The sequence below is a fragment of the Biomphalaria glabrata genome, chromosome 4 (assembly GCF_947242115.1).
Source record: "Biomphalaria glabrata chromosome 4, xgBioGlab47.1, whole genome shotgun sequence".
NCBI classification, from domain to species: Eukaryota; Metazoa; Mollusca; class Gastropoda; family Planorbidae; genus Biomphalaria; species Biomphalaria glabrata.
The window spans coordinates 45,526,127-45,541,293 of NC_074714.1; the positions used below are offsets into that span (position 1 = coordinate 45,526,127).

A 15,167-nucleotide genomic window follows, 5' to 3' on the forward strand; every position below is an offset into this window, starting at 1 on the left:
TGACACGGAAGGTTCGACTCGAAATCGCATGACTTCTTAAGTAGTGATGTATCTTTCTGTAAACGAATGTAGAATCTGGTGCACGCCTAGCTCGTCAAACGCCAACGGTGACAAGGTTGATAAAACCAGTAACAAACTTTCACTGAAAAGAAAACAGAAACAGATTATCAGACACTTAGGTCAAGGTCGTCAAAAGTAGGTCAGCTACTTTTAAAATGTCGTCGTATCCTGGCCCAACTTTCGAGTGAAAATTGAGGAAGCAGCCCGCGGAGATAAATTTGGGTCAAAACAGTTCTATTTCACTGTGACCTATTCTAGTACCTACTTGACATTATGACCGGTCAAGTGAATTTTGCGAGAAAGAGAAGTACACCAGTTTGTTTTTTTTTAAATCCAGATCTACTACAGGCTTGAAATAAAATGCATTGTTTCAAGAGAACCTCACATGCGGAAACAGCCGAACCTATAGAACCTCACATGTGGAAACACCCGAACTTTCAGATGGGCACGGTGTGTCAAATATTAGCGTTACATGAAGGCACAAAACTACCACTCAAAGATGTGTCCTGTCACTAGCTCTAGCTAGAACCAAGTTTACACTACACTGACCTAAATAAAATGGCTTTGAAATAAATCATCTCTAAAATCTTTGGTTTCGTTTGTGTTTCTGGGAAATCTGCAGTAGAGGAGGGACTTTTTCAAGACCGTCTGTTGGAGAGTTCGTGAACATCGCCAGTATTAAAGACAAACTAACGCGTTCTTTTCTTATAATCTGAGCATAGTTGAATTATAATCAGTCAAAATGGCGATACTTAATTCAGTGTGACAAGCGATATAATGACTGATAAGATTAGCAGTATATGCCTAGCCTACTGATATTAGTACATGCCTACTGATAACATCATTAGTACATGCCTACCGTTAGCATTAGTACAGTTATTGATGTATGTACTCTTTTATTTCTTACCTTGCAATGATGATCGAAAATCATTTGAACCAAATAAACTTGTTTAGGTAAATAAACAGGTTTTTATGTTGTTTTTTTTTTCTAGAATAATTTCTTTCCACTTTTAATTAAGTAAACAAAGAAGTAAAGTTCCCTTGCAGATCATGCGGTCATCTATTTCTTTGGCCAACGGCTAACGAGCAGGGTGTCATGTGGCCAGTACAACGAACAACCGCCTTTACTTTCCCCTAGCTGAAGTCAGGTACCCATTAGAGTTGGGTGGGTGCACTAAAAATCCAGAAGTTCAAAATTCCAGTCAGCACCGAGATTCGAACTCAGGACCCCAGGTTTAAAAGCCAAGCGCTTAACCACTCAGCCTCTGCCCCTCATCCGCTTTAATTAGCCTAAGTTTGTTTGATGTTGTTGTTTGTGCTATCAGTTGACATTGTATTTATTTGCTTATATTATACGCATATTCATCTGTTTGGCGGAGCCAAAATCTGTCACGCTTCTTCCTCTCCTCTTCAGGTTGATGTCTGGTCACTTGGGGTCATCCTCTACACGCTGGTGTACGGCGCCATGCCCTTTGAGTCCAATGATCTAATCACGTTGAAGAGACAGATCTCAGAGGGGGACTATGCTCAGCCGTCCAAACCTTCGGGTAGGTCCAGTGTGTAGTTATATACTTCACTGTCTAGAGCTAGACTTTAAAGAACATTATTAAACAAACGTTCCAATAGAGGACACTATACAACTGATTATAAAAGGCAAGAGAAAACTGATCAGAAAGGACATTGGTAACTTATAAATGACAGTAGTAACTTATTATAAAGGGCAATAAGAAAATTGATCATTGAAGATATAGCATAACTCATTGTAAAAGTATAAAGAAACAGATCACTAAGTGCATTGGTAACTTTATTCTAGGCATTAGTAACTTAAAATAAAGTTTAATAGAAAACTATTCACAGAACATAGGAAAATTAATTTATAGATATACAATTAATGTTCTCTGTGAGGCATGCAATGTTTATTTAAAAGAATTTAAAAATAACCTAGGCTCAGTACTTCCTTCTCCAATGAGGCTATCCGAGACCAGTCGTTAGAGAAGGCCTTAACAACTGACCTGCGATGTCGCAACCTGTGGGTAGTGGTGACCAATGGCTCGTCGCCACATCGCACAGACCTGTGACGTGGCAAGGAAGCGATTGGTCTCCACTGCCCACAGCTTGCGAGGTTGCATTTCAGTGTCCAAGCTTACAAACATAGGATTTATTAATTTATTCATTTTTTTTTTATTTTATACAATCATACTGCAGTGATAGCACGGAAATTGATGCATTGTGTCAAAAGCTAGTTCACTCATTGTGAATTTTAAAATAAGTTGGATGTACTCTTTCTGTCACCTTCTTTTCTCTCCTCCCCCTTACCCCCCCCCCCTCCTTATAACTTTAATTATTTTTTTTTCATAACGTTCTAGCCACATCTGCTGAAAAGTCTGTGTTTTTGTGTGTGTGTGTTTACCAAATACAGTCGCACTAAGTCTTGTTTCACTAGTACTGTCTAAAATAGAAGTACGTCAATACACTGTCCCGCGCTTGCATTAATCTCAAAGGTCAACTATTAACTCCCTTTAATGCCCATGTTTAAAAATAGCTCAAAAACAAAACAACAGTAACGACTGTGTTTCTAACAAAAACAACAACACACACACACACAAGATTGAGAGATTCGAACCGAGTCATTTATCTTCTCTTTTCAACTGTCCCATGTTTTAGTTTGTCAAGAACGTAAGTGGTCTTTGGGTTTGGTTGACTTCTAACCACAAACCGGATGCACATTTCCTGTCCATTGTTTGCCCTATGCTAAAGAGCTACGGTACTCGTCTAGCCGAAGTCAGAATCTCAAAGGTCGTCAGGTCCTGTGTACTTTGTAGCGCTACATTTTAATGTATGCTACATTTGATTTACCAAAACGGAAATAACTTTTTGGATGTCACACTGGTTTGCATACGATTAAAATTTCTCTCTCCCCCCCCCATTTCCGCAATAACATCAAACTGACTAAGCCGTTCGTCACTTGTGATAAGTTTTACCTTTAGAATTACTAAAGGCTCGACCTGTGTCTCTAATTCACTGGCTGATATTACCCAAGTTTTTATGTTTGCTCCATGGATACAGAACACATCAGCACATACTATCTGTATATTTTAACACATCCGAATAATTGTCAAACCACTCAAGGGAGAAGAACAAAGGCTCAGATAAATGTAGTCGAAAAAAACAAACTAGAAAGCTGTCTGAGGGGGGAGGGCTGCCATTTCCTCGTGGATGTTATTTGGACTGATCTATCATAACTTGGGGTGAAGTCAATATAGAAGAAACAAATATATGGCTTTCTAAAGCTTAAAAAGACCAAAGTGCAGCTGTTTCTCTTGATATTTTGTCATTCATTCGAAATAACCAACTCAGACATCTAGAGTGGCCAACCCAGACATCTAGAGTGGCCTTGCTGACGTTTGACGAGATGGCTGCCTGATCGTGTGGTATACACTTCGGCCTGTCGTCACGAGCGTCCCGAGTTTGAACCCTGCCGTCCTGCTGCAGGCTGAGCGTAATAACCTTCTCTTCTGGAGGAATGTCCGTAACGAATAAACAAAAATAAAGGGGACGATGGGGCGTTTAAATCTTTTACACTACCCCGTCCCTGAAAGTCCCTAGAACACTATTTAAAAAAAAAGATATTTTCGCTGAAAGAGTTATTAGGACTCAGCACCTTTCGGACAGCTCCCCCCCCCCTTCCCCCCGCTAATCACTCGCAGTTTAATAAGCAATATTTGTTTTTATTTAAAGGGAAACAGGAGCAAGACGTTATGGGAAGTGGTGGCATCAGTTTCAACATTCTCTTTCTTCTACTTGTGTGTGGATGATTTCATATACAACTCTGGCCGTATCTCTTCTACTTGTGTGTGGATGATTTCATATACAACTCTGGCCGTATCTCTTCTACTTGTGTGTGGATGATTTCATATACAACTCTGGCCGTATCTCTTCTACTTGTGTGTGGATGATTTCATGTACAACTCTGGCCGTATCTCTTCTACTTGTGTGTGGATGATTTCATATACAACTCTGGCCATATCTCTTCTACTTGTGTGTGGATGATTTCATATACAACTCTGGCCGTATCTCTTCTACTTGTGTGTGGATGATTTCATATACAACTCTGGCCGTATCTCGTTTGTCTTTTATGTTCTCCCGCGAGGAAGTCCAGCAAGTTATAATATGAAGGTCCTAGCCGGATAGATTAGATCACAGACACAGGCGGGGTCCTCGCTAAGTCCACTCATTAGAATGCAACATGTCGCTCAAGCAACAAAAGAAAAAAAAGTTTCTCTATCAGTCAGTCTGTGCCTTGAGGCTAATCGATAGTAACAGTGATTCGTGTCTTTCTGATAAAATTTTTTCAACTATGGGAAATACGCTATTTCTAGAATTCCTATGTCGTTAGGATGTGTCAGACGGTATAGAGACGCATCATAGTTAAACACGACATATAGTGACGTCACAGATTGGTGGGTTCTAGTCTATTTATACAGTCAGCTGAATTCAAGGTGACAACATCTTAGAACATCAACAACTACAAGATCGAGGCCTATCACAGATGCTAATGACCTCTGACCTCTGAACTTCTGAATTGTCCAACAGAAACGCTTACAAATTAAATGCATACATTGATAATGCTCATTGTCAGTATGCATCTCTAGACACTCCATAGTCTTATAGATGATTCCATTTTTTTATGTGTTTAGTTATAACGTTGTTCTTTTTTACGTTAAAAGAGCGTTTATAACATAACATTAGGCTGTCCTATAACATTAGGCTGTACTATAGCATTAGACTGTACGGAATGGTAACATATTTCAGCTATTTAAGGGCTGCACGATGGTTGATTAAAAGACTTCCGTTATAGTGATATGTGGAAGAGGCATGTTGTTGTTGTTGCTGGACACACCTGGACATTACAGGAATATAGGGGCCTACTCCCTATGTTAACTGGTAGAACCTGGCTGAACTCCCGCCTAGAGGGGTGCCTAAGTATCCGGTGCTTAAATTTCCTGACACCCTCCTAGAGAAACTGAAGGCTTAGATTTGAACTGTTTAGTATTCAGGTGCACTGTGGCGCTCTGCCGTCCTTCTGTATGAACTTGCATTCACATCTCAACGCAGTTTTATATTTACCTCACGTTAACAATAACTGAAACTGTTAACACTAACTGGATTGAACCGTAATTAATCTTCAATAGGTGATACCCAACAATCTTTGCGTAGTGAATGATAGTGAACAATTTTCCTTCTCGAGTTCTTTCCCTTTTACTAATGGCTACAAATGACCTTGGTTTGAAGGAGCAGGTGACGCCGCTTAAAACTGCTGCAAGTCATCTTTAGATCAGATCAAATGATTCTCTCCCATGAGTTGACATAATGCATTAAGTGGAATTAAATGATCGAGTCTGTTCTCTCTTTCGTTGCATGGGGGAGGCTGTGGTGGTGTTTTGATGCAACCATCAATGTGGATTACAGTTTCAACCTGGCCCTCCCTTCCCCTGGCTTAGAGACTTCTTGACGCCGGTCTCACCTTCTGGGCAAAAAACATAAAAATAGGGGGGAGGGTGGTGATTTATCACGATGGCCAATGATGAATTGATCCTTGAAATTGACTTAGCCATGCAGCAGATGAGGAGCAGCGCCTCTTGTTGAACTGAAGGGGTGGAAAGGGATGGAGAGATATTGTTGGATGAAAATATAATGGACATCTGAGCAGCAGTAAGAGGGGAAAGGGGGGGGGGGGAGAGAAGGACGTCATGGACACGATTCAAAATGTGCTCCTGAAGTATGCCAGGTCTACCGACTGTAACAGTGGCTGGGACAAATAGGTCAAGGATCACCAAAGTGATTGATGAATTCATGTCTAAATCTCCCTAGGCCTTAATCCTAGCCTGTTGGTTAACGCTGACCTAAAAACCCGTGGACACCGTGACCTGATACTTCGTAAGAGACTTTATTCACTTGGCTGATCACTAGGACTGTGATGAGCTGATATGGTTTCCAGGTCAACAGTCAGTGACAGTGCATGTGTTCTAACAGGTGTCTCTAATTTGCAAAAGAAACAAAGAAATCATAAAAACATCCCAAAATGTCTAAGAATGGGGAAGAATGTCTACCTACCTTTTCACCCCTCCCACAATCCCTTTTTTTTTGCCTCCCACAGTTTCTTAAAGTATTTGATTCAACACAATGAATGTCGAGCTGGAGTATATTCTTTTTATTCAAAGTAGCAAAAAACAAGAAATGTTGTCAAATTCACGAGATCAATAGAAGTGTTCATAATCAAGAACGGATTTCCTATCACGTCAGAAAGTAAAATAAAATAAAATAAGTAACTGCTGTTACTTTATATGAAACAAATATGCAAATCAAACTTGGGGCCAATCAGATTTTGAAGCTGCAATCATCATCAATGAGCATAACGCTAGTTATTAATTGCAATCGGTGATTTTAGTTGAATCAATTAGCCATGGCAAACTTTAGTCGAGGCTGTTCCTTTTAAAGTCTAGAAGTCAATTCAAAACTTTGATAACTAATTCACTTCTTCCTTTTTTTTTTTCCTCGTCAAATTTATTACGTTCATTTACTGCATATTTAGGGAGGCACGTTGGCGCTTGGCTTCCGAACCGGGCGTCCCGCGTTGGAATCCTGTTGAAGACTGGGATTTTAATTTCGGGATCTTTGTGGCGCATCTAAGTCCACCCAGCTCTAATAGGTACCTGACGTTAGTTGTGGAAAAGTAAAGGCGGTTGGACGTTGTGCTGGCCACATGACACCCTCGTTAACCAGAAACAGATGACCTTGACATCGTCTGCTCTATAGACCACAAGGTCTGAAAGGGGAACTCTACTCTACTTGACTGCATATTTGAGTCTGATTCCCATTATATATTAGTTGAACTGTTCTCTTGCTAAAAAGAGGCTATTTCTTCCTCTGGAGTTGGAGAACAAATAATCACTTTTATTAATAGCCTAAAGACTGAGCCATTCGGCAGAAAGAAAATCTGAAGCGTCTAACATTATCTAACGCTGCCAAATGTATTTGGAGAGTGGTTATCAAAGACTTTGATATAGAGAACGGGATACAAAAATAATAGGAAGATTAGAGCTTATCATCTCATGGTGTGTGTGTGTGTGTCTAGACATGTCAAAGGTCAAACCACTAACGTCTCAATCGAAATAGTGCAAGCGAGGCATTGTGTTGCCCCGTGTAGCATTATCTGACCATCCTTGTAGCATTATCTGACCATCCTTGATTGAGCAGTTACTAGCCCCTTTTTCTTCACATTTAGAAACGTATCTAAATCTGTAATTCTAGATTATGTTTAACACATTTGAAACTAGATAGCCCCTGTCCACTGCTTATACCATACTGAATTAATTTGCACGGCGTCATAATATTTATACACAGATTCATTAGGACTCAATTTGAGGACAGCTTACAATTGAATCGCAACACACTCTATCTGAAGTTAACGTGAACTTATTGACATGTTTTAATCTTTCGTCGATTGTGTGCTTATTTACACACCTTTTAACACTTCAGCAATAGTGTCTTCATGATAAAACTAAAAATGTGACTTAACAAACAACTATTCAATACGTTCATAACAGTTATGCCTTTATGTGCACGAGAAATACAAAATGTGCATGTAAATAATTAACTTCTGATAACTCCCCCCAACACAGAGATACTGCTGATATAAGCTACTGGCATTTAAATGTATGAACCGTTTGGTGATGAGACACCGTCTCTGTGGTAGGCCTATATTAAGATAGACAGCGCAGAGAGGACATTGGGCTGCTCTAGTCAAGTTCACTTGCTCCCGTGACCTGTGGCATGATGTAACTAGCGCGTGACTTAATTCTTTTCCTTATTTATGTTTTGTGAAACGTAATTTGAGCCAACAATTTGGCGCTCCCCCTCCCCACACATTTTGTTAAAAAGTTGTACGGGAACACTTTTGTTTGGTCTAGCTCGCAGATACACATTGACAGCAAAAAGACACACATTTGTGCTCACATCTCGTGTTTTGTTTCGTGTCGCGAGCTCCCTTGGATTACCCAGCATTCTATATCAATGAAGAAGACATACAATCAATGACACAGTCCCGTAGCTAACCTATGGTCGTAATCCCCTCCCTCTCTCTTTTACCTTTGCTGTTTGTTGGGTCAGTGATGGTTTAAGTAACTCAGATTTTTTTGTAGTTTTCTATCACTTTTAAGCAGACATGACACATTTTACTGTAAAAACTAATTATTGAAGAAAAAAAAACGTAGTGATAGCAACAAATTTAATCATTATTATTTTTTTTTTAGATGCTGCTGGATTAATACGTCATATGTTGACTGTCACCCCCACACGCCGTGCTACCATGGAAGATGCCCTCAGACACTGGTGGATCAACTTTGGGCACTCACACATGCCCAATGATGTGCCATATAGCACAGAGGATGATCAGCCTACCAGTAACTCATCCCGCAGAGATCACCTGGCAGTCATCCACCACAGAAACCAGAGCAGCATTTCCTCCGACTCTGACTTAGAGTTGGACTTCAGGCCTAACCGTTGGTCAAGAAGAAAAATGGCCTTGGACAGTGCTGGCAACAGTGTGTCCTCCTCAGTGGCCAGCAGTCCTGCTCCTTTGGGAGAAAGCAAGTTGGACGAGGAGGTCCTCCCTGAGGTGAACTCAGCAGATATTGCTTCTGGTCTCATGAAACTATCCCCAGATATTTTTGAAATTTTAAAAGGTTGCAGCAGTAAATCTTTAGCTGCTCTTCTTCACCCAGACAACAGTTTGGACAGAAACAGTAATTTGTCTCAGAGCTATAATCCCAAGTGCCAAACTGAAGGAACCAGATCAGACCAAAATGAAAAGACTGTTTCCTCTGTTTTTGATTCTGAAAGGAAGCCTGCAAGAGGTATATTAAAACGAAAAGGAAAATTTTCTGGTGGGGATAGCGGATGCATAATGCAGGAAGAGCTTGTGGCTAAGTCGGAAGAGTCCAGCATTCCTAAATCTGGTCATCTGCCAAGAAGGCTTCCTTCTTTCAGGGAAGAGGCTCATGGCATCTTTTCATCCAAACACAAAGCTAGTCATTTGTTGCATGCTGGGAATAGTGAACTTGTTGGCAATTTGCCTCAACCAACGCAAAGCATTACCTCACCGCTGATACATCGTCGCCAAGATCAGGATCACCAGTCGCCTTCATCGCCTTCATCATCATCCTTATCATCTGTCCATCCACCTACCACGTGCTCAGCATCTTTACATGACACTCACGACCACTGCCTTACACCTGTACATAATAATTCTGGATCTTATGCTCATTCTTCACAGATAACTTCTGTTGTTACAACATCAAGGGACATTCTGAATCTTCCTGTTCACTGCCTTGCAGACAAAACCAGTTCACCCACTGACGAGTCACCAGATAGTGGAGTCTGTAAAAATGTTTCCAAAGTAGTACGCAGGCCCAAAAGCATCTTGAAAAATGGCAGAACTCAGTCAGAGGAAGCCAAAAACCGGTTGAGCATAAGCAGCGTGGGCTCAAACTCATCAGCAGACATCCTTGACCTGTCTTACGACAGCGCAGACAGTGATCATTATGTGAATCAAAGGTCACCAATCAAGAGTGATAGTGACATTTGCTCACCTTCCCAAGAAGTGTTCAACTCGACCAAACTGTCTCAAGACTTCGGTGATCTCTCCATCAAATCTTATTCTCTACCAAAACACAGACGCTCATTAAGTGATGAATGCAGAAAAGTGACATTGGATTCAGCCTTGCATTACTCATTTCTCTAGGGATCTCTTCAGTGCTTACATTAACTGTGTGACACCAATTTTTAAAACCAGATTTTATAGTTATAAATCATGTACATCTCTTCAGCTGTCTATCATGTCCTAAGAATACAGACCACCTTTTTTTTTCTTCATTGCTCAAATGTCAATAAGATAATTTGTTGTAGAATGCCTTTAATTTGCCAAGATGGGATTCAAATTCTTGCAGTGTCTGATGTTTTACTTCTTCTAGCCAGCTTTTTGCTGCTGAACTGGGAGCTCTTTAGCAGACTGTGCCAAGGAAAAATAGTGTGCTGTTCTCTTCAGTTGTTCAGCACTGCAGAACAGAGTGTTGGTTATGTTGGGCTGTAGTGGTAATAGGGTCTGCATAAGGAGGATTAGGAAGGGGCATTCAAAGAGGATATGACTTGATAGTGTTTACAAAGGGGTAGGTGTGCAAGATTTATTTTGTTAAGATGGTAATTTAGCAGAGGTGTGTGCCCTGTTCTTAGTTGAAAGGTTGTAGATTGCTCTTTGCAGGGGAGGAAATTAATACTGTGATGTTTTGCTTAGAATCTGTACATGGAGAGAACTCTATAAACTTAAAGGTATTTTTTTTTATTAGAGATTCTCATTTCTTCTCTCAATTTCTTGTTTCACTTTGAATGTGTACATTGCAATTCTTTAGACCACTGTTTCACAAACTGTATTTTGCTGAATCCTAGTTTTCCACTGGGCCTCTATAGGTGTTTCATGAACTACTGGACTAATAAATTAACTAGTAGGCCACCACCTGACTTAATCTCTCTAAAAAATAAGCAAAGTAATCTGATAAATACTCAGAATGTGCGAAATGTTTCCCATTAAGGAAAAAGTTTGGGAAACACTGCTGTGTAGACCAATGTGTTGTCTCTCAGCAGTGTAAGTTTTGAGTTGGATCTAGACAAAGATGAAAGCTTTAAACATTGTTTAAACTTAACTTATCCATTTGATGGGCTGACTTATAGATGTTCAGCTGCCATAATGAGAGACATGGGTTTAAATCCTTTTTACCATTTTTTAAAATTAATACAAAAGCCATAAGTAGATATCCTTAGTAGACCTTGCTTCAAATGAGTATCTGTATCTCAGATAGGTAAAGCTATGATGGGTTGTTTAGCTGGCACTACTGCACCTTCAGGCACTGTTAACCACAGCAGAGTTAACACTCATCTTCACTGCTAGTAAGAACATAAGGTCTGGAATCTTTGTCTCATAATAAAAGTGTAAAGGTTCACGTACCTAGACCAGTGCCAGCTCTTGAAATGAAGTAAGCTATGCAATTAATCCAAAGGCAGCTTCCACTTCCTTCTGTCCATTTGTATTTTTCTTTCTGCTATGCAAAATGCCATCCTTATTGAATCCATTCTCCTGTATTGCATAAAAACTTGACATGAATACTATGATGCTTGTAATCAAATAGCATACATGTATAATACTGAGTAATATATTTATATACGTGTTATTTATTCTATATGAGAACTGAACATACTGTATATTAACATTTAAGAGAATAAAAATGAAAGTTTCTTAGGCAAACAACTAAATTAAAATTACTGCACTTTGAAGGCTTGCTTATATGATGATCAGACCAAGACATGACAGTGGAAATATATTTCAAAGATTTATGACATTTGCTTAGAACTCAAGTTTACAAATGTCTATGCTATTTGTCATTCTTTTCAAACTTGGTTATTATCCTTCAAATGTCCTGCCTTCAAAAATTGCTTTATTGATTGTCTATGACTAAGTATCCTTTTCAAAAAGATGTTTTCATTAAAATATTTATGCTAAATCATTACAACAGAGAATTTCTTTCATTACTTGTGACAATAATTGAAACTACAGTGTCTTGATTTCTCAAGTTTCTTCTCATCTGTTTAAAAGCATAACTTTGAATGGTAGATAAATTGAAGGAGTTTCAATTATTTATTTTCCTAATACCTTTCAGTTATTACTGGGTTTCTTTTCAGTCTTTTATATTGTCATTTAACAGTGAACTCTTTTTCTTAGAGATTCTCTCTATTTTATATATATTTTGTTTTGGGTCAGCTTTTTCTCTCCCTTATTTGTGATACTTCCAAAGATATTCTTATTGTTGTTAGTTTTGAATTGTACAAATACTATTTCTAATGTCATGTGTGTCTTGTGTTTTGCATTTCATGATCTTAGAGGCATTAAACATTTCAATGTTTTGATGTCTTATCCAATAGTATGATGTTAGCGATTCACAACACAATAGTTATCCTCTGCTTACAATTGAACATTGTATCACTTTCAGCATCAGATGTTATCAGATCCCCCTCCTGCCTAAGTTTCTAGGTAGAGAACCTCCATAAGTTCAAGGATTTTCTTGCAGAAAATGTTTCATGAGAAGAGGGAGGGGTGAGAAAGGGATGTAACTCAAGTCAACAAGAAAAAATTGATATGAAATCTGAGATGTATGATTCATTTATCCTGTGAAATCTTAAGGTGTGTCCTCCTTTGGTTCAAGTAATCTAATATGTGGACTTGGTTGTCATTATTTCTTTGTTCGCTTTTTTTTTTTTTTTTTTGTTGTTGTTAATCTAAATGTTCAGACATTTTATTTTGAACAAATAAGGACCTCTATTATTTATAGAGCTACTTCTCTACTGACCAAACTTAAGAAAAGACTGAAGTAGATTAAGAAATATTGAAATTGAATATGCTCTTTGATCTCATCAGTCTATTAATAGCAAAACATTATTAGTATTCACTATTTGTCTCATAAATTGTGACCATATGTTGTATACATTCAATGTCTGAGCACTATTTTGTTGGTGGAGAGAGGGAAAGATCTGACATGTAATTCACTTCTTGTACATTTTGTATTTATTTATTTTTGTGTGCCCTTTAAATAATTATCTTTTTTTTTTTTTATTCCTTACAGAACTAATTGAAACTGTTTATTTCGATAAGATGAAATTCTAGGATTTAAAAAGGAATTATTTGAAATGTTGTTATTAATAATAGAAGAAGATAATCAAAGAGAGCCATTTTGATTTATTTGCATTGCGTTATTGCTTTTTCCCTGATAAATGAATGCATCTGGAACAGGCATTATCAGAAATTAAAAGCTGCAAAAAACTTTTTTTTTACATTTAGTTTGTAGAATAATAATCTTTTTTTTTGTATTGGACTGTACATCCTTTTAAATCAAGCCATTTAGTCAATGCATTGAACTTTTGAATATCCACTACCACATCCATAGACCTTGAAGTCAATGACACTTCCCCATATATTGACCTCAAAGATATGTCCGTGTCTATTTGCCCATACATTGACCTTGGGCATGTCTACTTCCCCATACATTGACCTTGTAGACTTGTGATTGCCCACTTGTGGCTATCCACTTCCTTGACCTTGTAGACAACTCCCCCATAGATGGACTTGAAATCCTTTCCTCATTGACCTACCCAGACATTGTATTGATGTTTGATAATCATCAAGTTCTGTGCATTCAGACAACACACACTCACACTAGCATATTATGTTGAGATCAAGTCTTAGTTGAAATATTGAAACCACAAGGCTCACATTGTGGACTCCATTTTGGGTTGTTCTATGCATAATTTCCTCTGGTGTTGTATTTCTATTCTATGACAATGTATTATACTGTGGAGAATCTGACCTTTGCTTTGCCATGTATTCTCTCCCTTTGTTTTTTTAATCTGCTGTTTCTTGATGGAACAATTATTTGTCTGGTTGATATTGAGTCTTTCTTTGACACAAGACAATAAAAAGCTTTTGAAACATAAAGCGGCTTGGAGTTTTAATTCAACAACTTAATTGTTTCTTATTGAGATGCACCTTATGTTGGTCATTTCATTAGAAAGAATGCATAAAAAGTGCATGAAAATTAATTTAAAACAGAAAATAACATAGCACCAATCACTCTGGTTTATAATTACATCTATTTAATGCTTATAAAATAAAACAATGATAATACTAGAGCGATGTAGGTCAAGTAGACTATGTATGTTTGTGGTGAAATGAAGCTTGCTTTACGTATATTAACAACAAATTAAATTAATGAAAGACGTTTATTAATTGGCTGTGTTGGACAAGAAGTAGATCTAGAGATCTAGTATATCTCGTCTGTCTGGGATGCCCTCCCTTTCGTCCTTTGTATATGTGTGTGTGTGTGTGTTCACATCAACTTGTGTGGTGGCTGCCTAATCAGGAAGAAATTGCGGCTTACTAAAAATCTCCTGCCTGATCCTCGTGCCTGGCTGACTAAGCAGGACATGTCCCAGCTTAATGAAAACTGTATCAATGCCAGCACCCCCCGCCCTTTTGACAACCGTTATCAACTCACAAATCGACCACAGGTCAGTAAAGACGCGGCTTCGTTTAACTGTTGACTCGGCAGAGAAGAGGTTTGATTAAAGCTTGCCATATAGCCTCGTGAAGAAATAACTCTGACACGAGAGAGTGTGTGGGACATACGTTTTTAATCGAGTCCATGTACGAGAAACACTTCCTTAGAAAATCTTCGACTTCAATATCTTCTAAACTAGGCCTACGTGGCCATCTTCACATACACAGAGTTGAAGGGAAAGTCCTAACAGGGCTCACCAACCAGACATATCTAACGTTACATAAATACCGTAGGCCTATCTGTCAAATAGTGAATAATTCAAAATATTGAACATTCACATTGTTGAAAAAAAACAAACTTATCTACTAATTCTACTTTAAAAAAAATTTAAATCAAATATATCACAAGAATTGATTATAGGCTATACATATTTTTTCTTCTAATCTTCACCAGCTGTTGGCATTAGATAGAAAGTGGGAGTATAGAAGTCCGCGTGAAAAAACAAAACAAAATGAGGTGATTCTAAATGAACAATAAATCTTTTATAAGCTTTGCTGTTGCGTTTCTTTCTTTCAACAAATAAATGAGCCGTTAAGTTGACTGCATCGTTACCTAGTGCTACATCAACTCTGTAGAATTAAGCCAACGTATTTTTTTAAAGCCAACAATTAAACGAAACTTTGGCTGTATAGACATGCACTTTCGAGTACACAGTTCTACATTAGTTTGAAACTGGATCAATTGCAGCAAATATTGTTTTGCAAACCTTTTCGTACTTCCTAAGACCTGCGGTCATTTTCTTAATCGCGTCTGAGGGGTGGCATGGGGAGGGGGAATGTCAACGTTCCAAACGACAGAACCCAAAAATTCATATTCTTGTCCATGTTCCAGAATTTTTTTACAGGACTTACGTGTTGCAGTGTTAATGTTCAATCTATAATGTTGCTT

General features: G+C 38.4%; 1 protein-coding gene across 2 annotated transcripts in view; it reads left to right on the top strand.

The window, feature by feature from the left end:
* The window catches only part of LOC106075012 (NUAK family SNF1-like kinase 2), a 69,658-nt gene extending 56,001 nt beyond the window's left edge, over nt 1-13,657 (top strand). For both annotated transcript variants that reach the window (XM_056025950.1, XM_056025951.1), the window contains exons 7-8: nt 1,475-1,607; nt 8,373-13,657. In XM_056025950.1, the coding sequence (XP_055881925.1) occupies nt 1,475-1,607; nt 8,373-9,862 (1,623 nt within the window). In that variant the 3' untranslated portion in view covers nt 9,863-13,657. The remainder of the gene's footprint in view (nt 1-1,474; nt 1,608-8,372) is intronic.
* Nucleotides 13,658-15,167: the final 1,510 nt, after the last annotated feature.